This window comes from Polistes canadensis, unplaced genomic scaffold (assembly GCF_001313835.1).
Source record: "Polistes canadensis isolate GaletaPanama2010 unplaced genomic scaffold, ASM131383v1 scaffold_140, whole genome shotgun sequence".
Taxonomy (NCBI): Eukaryota; Metazoa; Arthropoda; class Insecta; order Hymenoptera; family Vespidae; genus Polistes; species Polistes canadensis.
The window spans coordinates 377,217-389,192 of record NW_014569687.1 but is presented as its reverse complement, the minus strand read 5'-3'; the positions used below and the strand labels follow the sequence as shown (position 1 = coordinate 389,192).

The 11,976-nt window shown below is 26.2% G+C and overlaps 3 protein-coding genes and 1 long non-coding RNA gene across 6 annotated transcripts; all 4 read left to right on the top strand.

Annotated features, from left to right (window-relative positions):
- The first annotated feature begins 284 nt into the window (after positions 1 to 284).
- LOC106788465 lies at positions 285 to 975 on the top strand. Its single transcript, XR_001381900.1, has 3 exons — positions 285 to 496; positions 672 to 758; positions 855 to 975. It is a non-coding gene; the product is annotated as an uncharacterized LOC106788465 (long non-coding RNA).
- A 416-nt stretch (positions 976 to 1,391) lies between these two features.
- On the top strand, positions 1,392 to 5,600 carry LOC106788495. The gene is made up of 12 exons (XM_014751792.1): positions 1,392 to 1,578; positions 1,706 to 1,921; positions 1,988 to 2,173; positions 2,261 to 2,434; positions 2,644 to 2,768; positions 2,862 to 3,364; positions 3,601 to 3,803; positions 3,876 to 4,077; positions 4,153 to 4,359; positions 4,435 to 4,518; positions 4,602 to 4,892; positions 4,996 to 5,600. The coding sequence occupies exons 1-12, from the start codon at positions 1,525 to 1,527 to the stop codon at positions 5,226 to 5,228; spliced, it is 2,478 nt and encodes an 825-aa protein (XP_014607278.1). The 5' UTR covers positions 1,392 to 1,524; the 3' UTR covers positions 5,229 to 5,600.
- A 497-nt stretch (positions 5,601 to 6,097) lies between these two features.
- LOC106788487 (charged multivesicular body protein 7) lies at positions 6,098 to 8,091 on the top strand. Its single transcript, XM_014751776.1, has 4 exons — positions 6,098 to 6,534; positions 6,636 to 7,410; positions 7,492 to 7,738; positions 7,807 to 8,091. The coding sequence occupies exons 1-4, from the start codon at positions 6,248 to 6,250 to the stop codon at positions 7,908 to 7,910; spliced, it is 1,413 nt and encodes a 470-aa protein (XP_014607262.1). The 5' UTR covers positions 6,098 to 6,247; the 3' UTR covers positions 7,911 to 8,091.
- A 22-nt stretch (positions 8,092 to 8,113) lies between these two features.
- LOC106788488 (MIP18 family protein CG30152-like) lies at positions 8,114 to 11,715 on the top strand. Of its 3 annotated transcripts, none has more exons than XM_014751779.1 (6): positions 9,036 to 9,120; positions 10,004 to 10,369; positions 10,461 to 10,797; positions 10,875 to 11,130; positions 11,206 to 11,351; positions 11,448 to 11,715. In XM_014751779.1, the coding sequence occupies exons 2-6, from the start codon at positions 10,024 to 10,026 to the stop codon at positions 11,518 to 11,520; spliced, it is 1,158 nt and encodes a 385-aa protein (XP_014607265.1). In that variant the 5' UTR covers positions 9,036 to 9,120; positions 10,004 to 10,023; the 3' UTR covers positions 11,521 to 11,715. The 3 variants fall into 3 exon arrangements, with proteins under 3 accessions (XP_014607266.1, XP_014607265.1, XP_014607264.1); XM_014751778.1 differs by lacking the exon at positions 9,036 to 9,120 and adding an exon at positions 9,659 to 9,941; XM_014751780.1 differs by lacking the exons at positions 10,461 to 10,797; positions 10,875 to 11,130; positions 11,206 to 11,351; positions 11,448 to 11,715 and adding exons at positions 8,114 to 8,383; positions 8,621 to 8,884 and having other exon boundaries at positions 9,010 to 9,120; positions 10,004 to 10,067.
- The last annotated feature ends 261 nt before the right edge of the window (positions 11,716 to 11,976 follow it).

Below are 11,976 nucleotides of genomic sequence, written 5' to 3'. Positions count from 1 at the left end.
CAATTAATCATAATTTTATATGGCGTATTTACATACAAACATATGAAAAATAAAATGAACATTTCTTTTATTAAAATGAAGATGATAAAGAATATATTTAACGTATATAAGAATATTAATTTCAAAGTTTTAATATATTTTATGTAGAAATAATTTTAAGAAGAGAAAAATATCCTAGGTACTCCAGATGTGTGCGATCATTTTGAATATTGCCGCCATTAGCAAATGTCAGTTGGTAGCATTGTTAACAGACAGGTTGTACTTTTTATATTTGAGTTTATTAATGTGGTATTTTGTAGGACTATTAAAAGTCTAGAAGGATTACGTTTAAGAAATGTATTGAGATATTTTTGTTTTATCGGATTAAACACAGAGAATTATTGATATTTAGATCAAAATGTGGTATGAAGTATTACCGACGATGATAATAATAATGGCTGGCTTGGGATTACCACATCACGCTGCCCATTATTTGTGTTTAAAATTATATGACACTGTGAGTAGACGTTTCTCATAATATATATTTTTAATAATAGTATTAGGTTATTTAACATGTACCACAACCAATCAATATTTCTTTTAAATCCTTTTAATAGATGCAATAGGAGTTCCATTTATTTATTTCATGTTCATTATATTATAGTTTACTACTATCTATTTCATTCTTTTAGCCAAAACGTAGGTTATTAACAGAAAACTGGGATTTACTTATGTATGTAAGAGATTCACGTTTATGTGATCATCCAATGACCGCAGGGGTAAGAACTTATTTCAACATTTATTACATTTACAGAAAAACACATAAAAAAGATTAAAGATATTAATATGCATATATTTATTTCATTGTACTTTAGAAAATGGGACTGGAGAATATACCTGATGAATGAGAAGTACAACAAATTCGAGTAATAGTATCTTAGATCTATTATGTAAATACAAGTATCTAATATAAAATATATATTACATTGAAAAATATTATATTGATTTTATTTTGCATGATATATCGTTACCTAGCTTTAATCTAATATTTATATGTGTGATTATTTTTTATTTCAAAATAATATTTTGTATAAATATGTAATATATTTTCTTTCTTCTAGTAATTAATTTTTTATATGTACCTTAACTCTTAACCCCCAAAATATTATCACCATTTATTATATTTTTTCGCTAGATGGCGTCATACATAGAAAATGTATTACGAAAGAAATAGAGTACATATATTTGATTACTAAATAAATTTAAGATCGGTTAGACATTTTTTTATTAATTTGAGTTAAATTTGTGAAGAGAAAGTTATAAGTTTTAATAAATTATTAAATTATAATATTTTGTATTATAAAACATATATATATATAAATACATGCAAAATTACTACGATCATATATGAAAGCATATGTATATTTTTGATTAATGTAGTTACAATTAGTGGCTAACTTCACTTTGTTTACTATTACCGTTTCAACGTTTGAATTCTAAGATGAAGTATTGTGAAATAAATTGATGAAAAAGTAATTGATCAATATGTCTTTAAAAACCAAACGTATGCAAAAGATCTTGGATCCAATTGAAATACAAGTAAAATTACCAATTATGTTATTTAATTATATAATACTTATTTTTTTGTTAATATATTTAATTTTTGTAGATTACATTTATAAAGTGTTACAGATATTAAAAACTACGTTTGCAATAAATCTTTCAGATAAATAATTTGAAGCATTCAATAGGAGACAGCGAGGCTGGACAATCCGATGTTCTAAATATAAAATCAGTTTTTTGTGATCAGTTACGTGTTCTAGGTGAAAAATTTGAGAACTTATCCAAGGATGATATCACCGATTATCAAGAAATGAAAACTAAAATTGCCAATACTATTGAAGAGTTCTGTTTGTCCAATGAAATAGTTACTAATGAATGGGTATGTTTATTTTGTTATTACTGTAATAGAAATTTGGTATTAATGTTGAAGCAATATATTTTTTAGGTAGAAAACATTAACAGTCATATGAGCAAAGATGCAATAGGAACGCTACTTGAAAAGTTTATAATGGCTTTAAAAGCACTTGAAAATCTTGAATGTTTGCCATTAAAACAGAGACTTCAAGATTGTTTCGATTATGTTAAGGAAATGGGTACTGAAAACGAAATTGAAGATTTTCAAAACATAAAGGTTTTCCCTCTTATTATTTTTTATAATATTTGTATAACATAAGGGATAAAAACACAATGCATATAAATATATTTGTATTCGTTATAGGAACTTGGTACTTCTATACTTGAAGTACTTGGTCCGTTACAAAAATATAGAAAAAGCTTAATTTCAAATTTTCTATCGGAAAGAATAGCATTATATGCATTCCAGATTCATACAACGTTCAGTATGTTGGCACAGTTGGTTCAGGAGCAACATCATTTAAATGCGTCAATTTATGTAATGTGATCTATCAAATTTGCTGTAGATATATTTTTGAATTGCTACCTATTTTAATTTGTTATTTAAAATTATTATGTTATTAAGTATGAAACGTCCGATTAGTTTGTTTGAAACTTGACATTTTATACTTAATGACCAAATATATCTGCTTTAGGATAAGTAAAAGAAAAAGAAAAATATAAAATAATTTAATAATTATTATACAGAATTGCAAGAAATATATATGCGAAAGAATAAGTCTTTGTTTCAAATTAATACTTGAAGTTCTGGAAGCGCCAAATCCATCTCCAGAAGATGAAACTATAGAAAAAGAAAATCATTTTGTTTATAGGTATTCTCTCTCTCTATGCAAAATTAAATTATATTGAATTAAAACTATACTTTTATATTAAATAGTTATAAAATAAATTTCATTATTGTTTAGAATGGATTTGGTACTCGACATTATAGTTGAAATGTCAACAAAAACGCAAGACCAACAGATACTAGAATGTACCGAATTGTGGTGGGGTATAGAAGATATATTTTCTCACGCAATGTCAATTGCACAAATGTGTCAACCGGAAAATTTTGAAGCAATATCAGCAGCTTGTCGATCGATTATGGGAGAATACGAAAATTTAAAATCCCAATTATGCTCTGAAACTTTCGATCCTAGCGTCAACAATCTCTTCATGAATACGTTGAATGATGCATTATATCGTTTAGAACGCAAAGTCAATATTTCAGTATTAATTCTTGTCATGGAAGTATTTAGCGATCCTTTTAATGCTTTGAGAAAACTTGTCATGACGTGCGGAAGTACATTAACCGCTAAGAAAAGATCTAAAAACGATTTACATAACGCAATTGAAGATTTTGATCAACTTACGGATAAAGCTATGCTAATTGGAATATTTGCTAACGCGTGTTGCAGAGATGTTGAGCGTTCGTAAAATCAATAGAAAATATATTATGCAATGTGACAGAAATAAGAATTCGTATCAAATTAATTTTAGATGTAACTTCTATTTGCTTATTTGTTCATATATAATATATTTATACATACATGTGTGTTCTTCTGCTTTTGTCACACTGCACAGTTATGATTCTGCTATTAAAATTATGCTTATAACAAGCACATATATATAAACATATGTATTAATATAATTAATTCATTCTAGGTATCAACAAAATTCGAAATTGCTTAGCAAGTATTGAATTGTTAGAAAGTGAATTGATCGCTGCTATCACTGCATTCTACCTTCATCCGGATAATAAAGAATTTCGTGCTAGCGTTAAACTTTTAACATCTCAATGGCAATTAGAGATGAATAAATTACATAATACAGTTAATTTGATTATTGATTCTGCTGCTTATTGCCAGGTAATTTAACTGCATATCTAAATATATTCAACAAATAACTAAGAATAAATCAGTACTATTTACTATATGTAGGTAGTTTTAGACGATCTTCAAGAACGTATACGTCTTATGTCTGATTGTTTTGACAATAGAGAAGTTGTAACTCAACAACAAGTACAAAGTATTGTTTTAAGAGCAGTTTCATTGTCTAGTCAATTAACTGTTACCGTAAGTGATATTGGAAGTGATAATATCGATAGACAAACTATAATGATGATTCGAGAATTAAAAGCAGGTGATATACATTGATAACATATATGTATTTATGATATTGTTCGTAAATCATAATAACAATATTATATATTTTTAGCCATATTTGAGACGGATGCGAGCGCGAAGAAGCTTCTTGTAGAAAATGCTACCGAACCGCAACAGTTGCGAGTTATTAAAAGATGCGAATTGATATTAAATGTAATCAAACGATTGCAGCCTGCTTTAGTCAACGTTATGAATAATTCAATGTTAATGAGTACAAATTATGGCAAAGCAAGCATGGGACAAGGGGATATGCTTCACAGTAATAATATAAAAATTAAATTTTTCAATATACTGTTGGATACTTTAATTTCATATTTTATTTATTTATTTTTAGATTCAAGTATAAATTATCCTACTACAGTTTACGGTTTGCCGCAAGAAGAAAAAACTTTAACTTATATAAGAACTCCATACACAGGTTTTTATAAAAAGAAACTATTAAATATTACTATTACTAAATTAATCGTGTTGTATTTTTTTAACAATTACTTAATATTATAGTGCAAAATTATAAACCACCGTTATCGATACAACCAGCAAATAGCGTACCGAGAACGCAAGCAAATTTATCATCCTTAATTCCGTATATAAAAGCTGGACGTATCATACGCACAGAACAAACTATAATATTTAAAACACCGCAAAAAGTGGCAAAAGATATTGAAGAACAGAGCATGCAAAGAAAATTAAAGTCTCGACATTTATCCAATGTTAGGCAACATTTATTTAGCAGAGAAAGTTTTATGCAACAAAGCGAAATTAATTTCTCTTCCGAGACGATAGATTTAACAGGTAATGTGTCGGATAAATAAGAAAAATAAAAATCTCGGCGAGCTTATATTTTTTATTATATGAATAAAATATATTTTTTTACATACGTAAATATATATTTCAGATATATTAGAAAAAGTGACAAAATTATCTGAAACATTGACATCATCATTACTTATCTCACGTAATGCAAAAATGGAATACATTAATTTGCCAGATTTCCAAGATTTAAATCAACCCGTTGTTAAGGAAACATTAGAGGAATCGTCTATAATAGGTGGTGGTGACGCTCCATCAATTGAAACAGAAAAATATGAAGAGGTTCAACGATTAGAAAAAAAACTGGAGATCTTATAGAAGCAAGTAACAAAAGATTCTTCGAGAGAATAACATTGAATGATTGAAAAGACAACTGGTGCAACTATATTGTAAATCCGTCCAGAGAAGAAAAAATATAAAATAAACAAATAAGGAAATAATAGTTTATGCAAAATGCGAAAGATATTGAATGCAACAAGACTGAATAAAAAAGATAGAATTATTTTCACATAAAAACTGTTTATAAATAGAAGATATATATTTAACAAATTTATTAACGTACAGTATTCGTATGAATTTTCTTGTTAATGCCATAATTAATATCGTTCAACTTACACAGATTGTTAATGATGATTGAATTAATGTTATAGATAGACAGGTTTAATAAAGATTTTATATACGTGCGTATAATACTTAATGGATCATAAATTAAAATATCTAATTTGTTAGATTTCTTTTTTTTTCTAAAATTTATTAAAAATTATAATTAATCGTAAAATGAAGCGAGATATTTTTTACGTTATGCTTATATTTGATTTTATATATCAATACTAATTATTATAAATAATAGTTGAATATAATAAATATAATATATATTATATATACAGGGTCTTTTTCGTCTAACTCGATCACCTAAAATATCTTCTTTATTTCGTATGATAGAAAAAAATGTCAGAGAAAAAAAATATTATGTTCAAAAGCGCCGAGATATAGTGATAATAAAGTAAATAGATGAATACGCAATAACCTCTCTCTCTCTCTCTTCTTACATTTATTATTGTGTACTACGTAAATACATATTTTTTGTAAATATATATTATATAATATCAATGTAATTAGTTAAATAATACTAGATTATTAATAATTAACAATAAATAAAAATAAATCACAATTTTGAGCAACAATTTGGCCACGATTTAACAAATTAAAGACTGAATATAATTTGATAACCTACAAAAAGTGATATTTTTTATACATAAGTATTAATCGAAACATCGTTTTTTAGAATTAAGTGCGTGATAATAATTATCAAAATAAGAGAAAAGAAAGAAAAAATCATGTTGGAGAAAAATGAATCTAATGAAAATTTACCATTACCATCTGACAAAATGCCAGATTGTTGGAATCAGGATAATAGAATGAATGCCCTGTTTTCTCCATTCCGTAGTAAATCTGCTAATCAACAGGATTGGATATCAAAATACAAATTTTGGAATGATCTTATTTATACATGGTTAAGGCATACAGAACAATGTAACTTTTCTCTCTTCGATTTGAATCAAATCTTTAAACGTAAGGGTTGCAGTCCCCTTTGTTTAACAACGGTTATCGAAGAAATGCTAAGGTAATCACACGTTATTATAGTGTAAAGGGTTAATAGGATAAAATAAAAAGAGTATTGAAAAGATACTGTTACTTATATATCATATATTTTATTTGAAATAGGAATAGAGAAATAATATCAGAAGAAGAATTTTTAAAAGAATCAAGCGAATCTTGGGCTATATGGTCTTTGGATATATTTATTAAAAAGCCACTTAAATGGTCCTTTTATAAAATGAAAGATTATGTAATAGGACAGAATATAAATGTTAACACCAAATACATACATCTTAAAGCAACAAAAGAAATAGCTGAACTTATACTTTCTACAATGGTCAGTGATAAAGAGAACGTCCTTATTTCTACGTTGGAAATTCTTGAAAAATGTAAAAAAACAGAAAGTCAATATAATATTAATGAAAATACTTTGAAATTAGCATTGACTTGGCTTAAGCATCATAAAAAGGCTGTTTTGAGGAAGAGCTCAATCGATGACGAATTGTTAGTTAAATTTTCTACGCAAACAGTTAACGAAATTTCGGAAGTAGAAAAGACATTGTACAAACTGTTGAATCAAGAAAATAAACTCGAAAAAGAAATTGAATTATTGGAGAAAGAAAAAATGCTCGCTATGGATAAAGTTAAAGCGTATTTGGATAAGAAAATGCGACAAGTAGCTAAAACTCATTTGAGAAAAAAAAATGAAATAGATAAAATAATCGAGAAACGTGCGAACGTACTTGGAAATTTACGTACTCTTATATTAAGCATTCAGGATACGCATTCGAACATTAATGTGATCGATGCTTTCAAACTTGGTTCTAATTTGTTGTCACAATTCGAAAATAATGGATTAACGGAGCAAAAAGTCAGAAATGTTATAGATGATTTAAATGAGGTATTATTATTATAGAAATTTTTTAATTATTTAGAAATAGAATCTCAATATCATTTTACATTTTATTATATAATGTTTCAGGCCTTAGAAAATTGTAAAGATGTACAATCCACGTTATCAGAAGTATTACCGAACGCTGATTTTGTATCGGATTCAGATTTAGAAAAAGAACTTGCAGAATTAATGAATGATAATGATAATGATAACGACAATAAGTTGACAAACAATAAAGAAGAACTAAATGTACATGATACAAATAACGATAACACAACTAATAAAGAAGAATTAGAAGATATGGAACAACGATTAAGAAATTTACGTGTAACTGGTATGTAAAAATCAAATATTATTTTTATTTACTGCATACAAATTATATATATATATTATCTATTACAGGTCTACCTTCACCTCCAAAATCTTCCCCACTAAAATATTTACCTTCGAAGACATCAACCCCTATAAAAAAGGAAAAGATATTAATAAATGCTGAAAATATGTGAATTAGTATTTCATACACGTTGTTTTATATTTTTTCAAAGGAGTGTTTGTTTTACATTTTGATAAGATATATTTATTTATTAAATAACTAACGATTATAATCTTAAGCTTTTATATATAATTTAAAGATAAATAAAATATGTAAGTAAATTGATAAAAAACCAAGAAATTTATACAAACATATTACTTGTGTCACGTAAGATGGTGCTGTATACGTTTGGCTGACTGCTAACAAATTTCCAAACATAACCTTAAAAAGAATTATTTATAAGTACTAATTATTTACAGTATGCTATTATACAATATTAAGTGTGGATAAATATGTTATCATTTTTTCGAAAGTTATCAATTGGTTTGAAGATTAAAGATGGTATACTCCCAGAAACGATCATGGGAACGACAGATGTCGTAAACTCTAAAAATCAAACTGCATTTGCATTGAAAACAGATTTAGAATTAAAAGAATCCGTTTACGGTGAGTTTGCTTTATTATGATTTTTTGTTTTAATTACAATTAATCACTTTGATTTTATTCAAAACGTTTAATTGTTATGTAATACAAACAAACAATTTATAAGATTGTTTTTCATCATAAACAATTATTCAATATTTGGAATTAATCCTATTTTTCGTATTATTTTATATATCATCATAAAGAAATTAAAATTGTATAAATTAATCTTATAGATATATATTTTTGTCGTATTCTTAGATTTGTTGAGAACCATCAAGGATCCGGAGAAACCGCAAACCTTAGAACAACTTGATATAATATATGAAGATTGCGTTAATATTTGTGAAAGTACTCCCAGTGGTATTTCAGTAATACGCGTTGAATTTAATCCTACGGTGCCACATTGTTCATTGGCAACGCTCATAGGATTATGTATAAGAGTAAAACTTGAAAGGCATCTAGTAGCAGTATTTAAATTAGATATTTTTATTAAAGAGGGAACACATTCAACCGAACAAGAAAGTGCGAATTAATTAATTTCATGTATTCAAATATATCCTATTCCTTTTATATGATAATATTAAATTATTATTAAAAATGAATCTGAATTTACATTGTATTATTTAATGTTTTTCATTTGATTGCAGTAAACAAACAAATAAATGACAAGGAACGAATAGCAGCCGCTATGGAAAATCCAAATTTAAGGGAATTAGTAGAGAAATGTATTCAAGAGGAAGATTAATTTGATGTAAAAAGTAATCTTTCTTTTTGTCTTGACAGATAATATTTAGTATTAAATGTATATATCATATTCATAGATTTTTCTATAATATATTGTATATATATAATTATACTTTGATAAATCTTTCTCATTATTCATTAATCAATATCACATTTATCAATGAAAATGTAGTTATATTTTTATGTCTCTTATATAAATTGTATTTATTAAAATCGTAGCATAAATCAGTCATATTTTTAACGTTAATATATATAAAATTAATATATTCATTCAAGCTATAATATTTTTCTAATATGCAGGCAATTAATTAAATTTAAAAAAATAATTGCAACTTGTAAAAATCTTTAGATGAAATCAAATGCGATCAATCGATATTAGCGATAATTCGATAAAATCGATAAAAAACGAAATGTTTTGAAATCGTAAGAGATGAGCAACTTTAATTGTTTTTAATTAATTCGCTATATTAGAATTTTTAACAACTTTTTAAGAAATGTAGAAAAAATATATATTTCCTTCTTTTCTTCTTATGAAAAAACACAAATTTCTCTAATCTATCAAATTTACATGCACACATCTATGTAATATTTTTTCTATGGATAATCAATTTAAATGATGAAAGTAACAAGAAAAGGTTAAGACTCGTAAAAAACCTAACAATGCATTTTAATTTATATTTAAAAGTATAAAAAGACTCATCGTAAATATTAAAACAAAATATTTATATTTTATTAATATAATTTTTAAAAATACATTTATTGTAAATGTTGCATTGCATAAAGAATCGTGTAGTTAGTAGTTACAACGTGTTTCGACAGATAACCTGCATTTTAGGTAAATAATGTGATGCATTAACTTGTTATTGAATCATTATACTTATATCATATTATTTTTAGGTCCAAATAATTATAAAAATATGTCGATTCAAATCGACCCTGAACCAAATTTAGATAATCAAAATAGAAAGAGGATAAGAGCAGATGAAAATGAAGATACGGATACAAAAATTCAAAAAGTAGAATCATTAAAGATTAAAAAAAGGCCTTACGCTTTGATGATGGGCTATCTCGGTAGAGATTATTATGGCATGCAAGTTAATCCTGGCATGAAAACTATAGAAAATGATTTATTAAGTGCATTGTTGAAAAATAACTTGATTACTATGGAAAATATTGAAAATTTAAGATCATTTAATTTTCAAAGAGCGGCACGGACAGACAAGGGAGTATCTGCTGCTAGACAAGTAGTTTCACTCAAACTACGTAAGATGATTCTTAACCGATACATTATAAAAAGAATTTTCAATTATAGTTTTATCTTTAATGTTTAAATTAATCATTTTAATTATTTTAGCGGAAACCGTCAACAAAGATAGCATAAATGATTGCTTACCAAATGAAATAAGAGTGTTTGGTATCAAACGCGTTACCAAAGGTTTCAATAGTAAAATAAATTGTTGTGGTAGAACATATAGATATATTCTACCTACTTTTGCATTTGCACCAGAAGATATGGCTTCATTACCATCCAGGGAGGAATGTGACATTGAAAAGCGAATAGAGGAGTTATCAGTCATCAATGGAAAACCATATACTGATTTTAGATTAAGTTCAGAAACATTGGGAAAAATCAATTCGTTTATGCAACTTTTTCAAGGAACTCATAACTTTCATAATTTCACATCTAAAGTGTTAGTTGTACCATTTATTAATTACGCATATATATATTTTTTATAAAATGTTAGTCAATGTTTTTTTATATCTGCAGAAAGCCATTGGATCCACGGGCAAAACGTTACATCATTAAATTTAAATGCATAGAAACATTTGTAACAGAAAATATAGAATTTGCTATTATAGAAATAAAAGGGCAAAGTTTTATGTTGCATCAAATAAGAAAAATGATTTCTATGGTTATCGCGTATTTAAGAAATATGGCAACAGAAGATTCTTTGCAACAAGCATTTAAAGACGAGAAAATGGATATACCATTAGTTCCAGGTTTAGGTTTATCTTTAAATTATGTAAGAGATAAATATCTTTATTTTATTGTGTGTCTAATTGCAATAAAAAAGCATTATACAATTTTATTTCTTTAGGTACATTACGATCATTATAATAAGAGATATGGATCGGATGGCATACACGAAACTTTAGATTGGAAGGAATGCGAAGAGGAAGTAGAACAATTTCAAGCGGAATATATAGTGAAACACATTGTAAATACAGAAATAGTAGAAAAGACGTATCCTTTGAAATAATTTATTGAAATATTTCGGATATAAAAAAAAGTAATACATCATCTCTCCTGTATCATTACCTTAACCATAATATATAATAGAATGTTAAACTGGCTGGCTAGTCTTCCCTTGCATTCATTTTCAATCAGGGATGAAGAATCTATAGCATTATAATATTAATAATACATTGTTTTCCTTTCATTATAATGATACATTTTGTATGTGATAACAAATAATTATAAATGCTAATAACAATGAATATGTAAATAGATGCTAAAACGTAATAATAATCTTTTAAAAAAAAAGAACGAATTTTTGGACAAAAAAAATGAAGAAAGAAAAAGAAAAATAATAAAACGAAATAAATATGAAAGAATATTTTATTTTCCTTCAAACAAATTTTGATAAGATTTAAAAGTAAAATACCTAATTTGTCATTACGAAAATGAAGTCATGTCTTAAGTATGTAATATAACATAAACGCACAATCAATTTCCTCAAATTGATTTTGAATGTATTTCTCAGAATTTCTATTATAAGTGTAGAATTTTATATTATTCCTATATAGAGAAATTTATTTCTTCATACATAATTGTATAACATCTATATGTATGTTATCGTCAATCTACA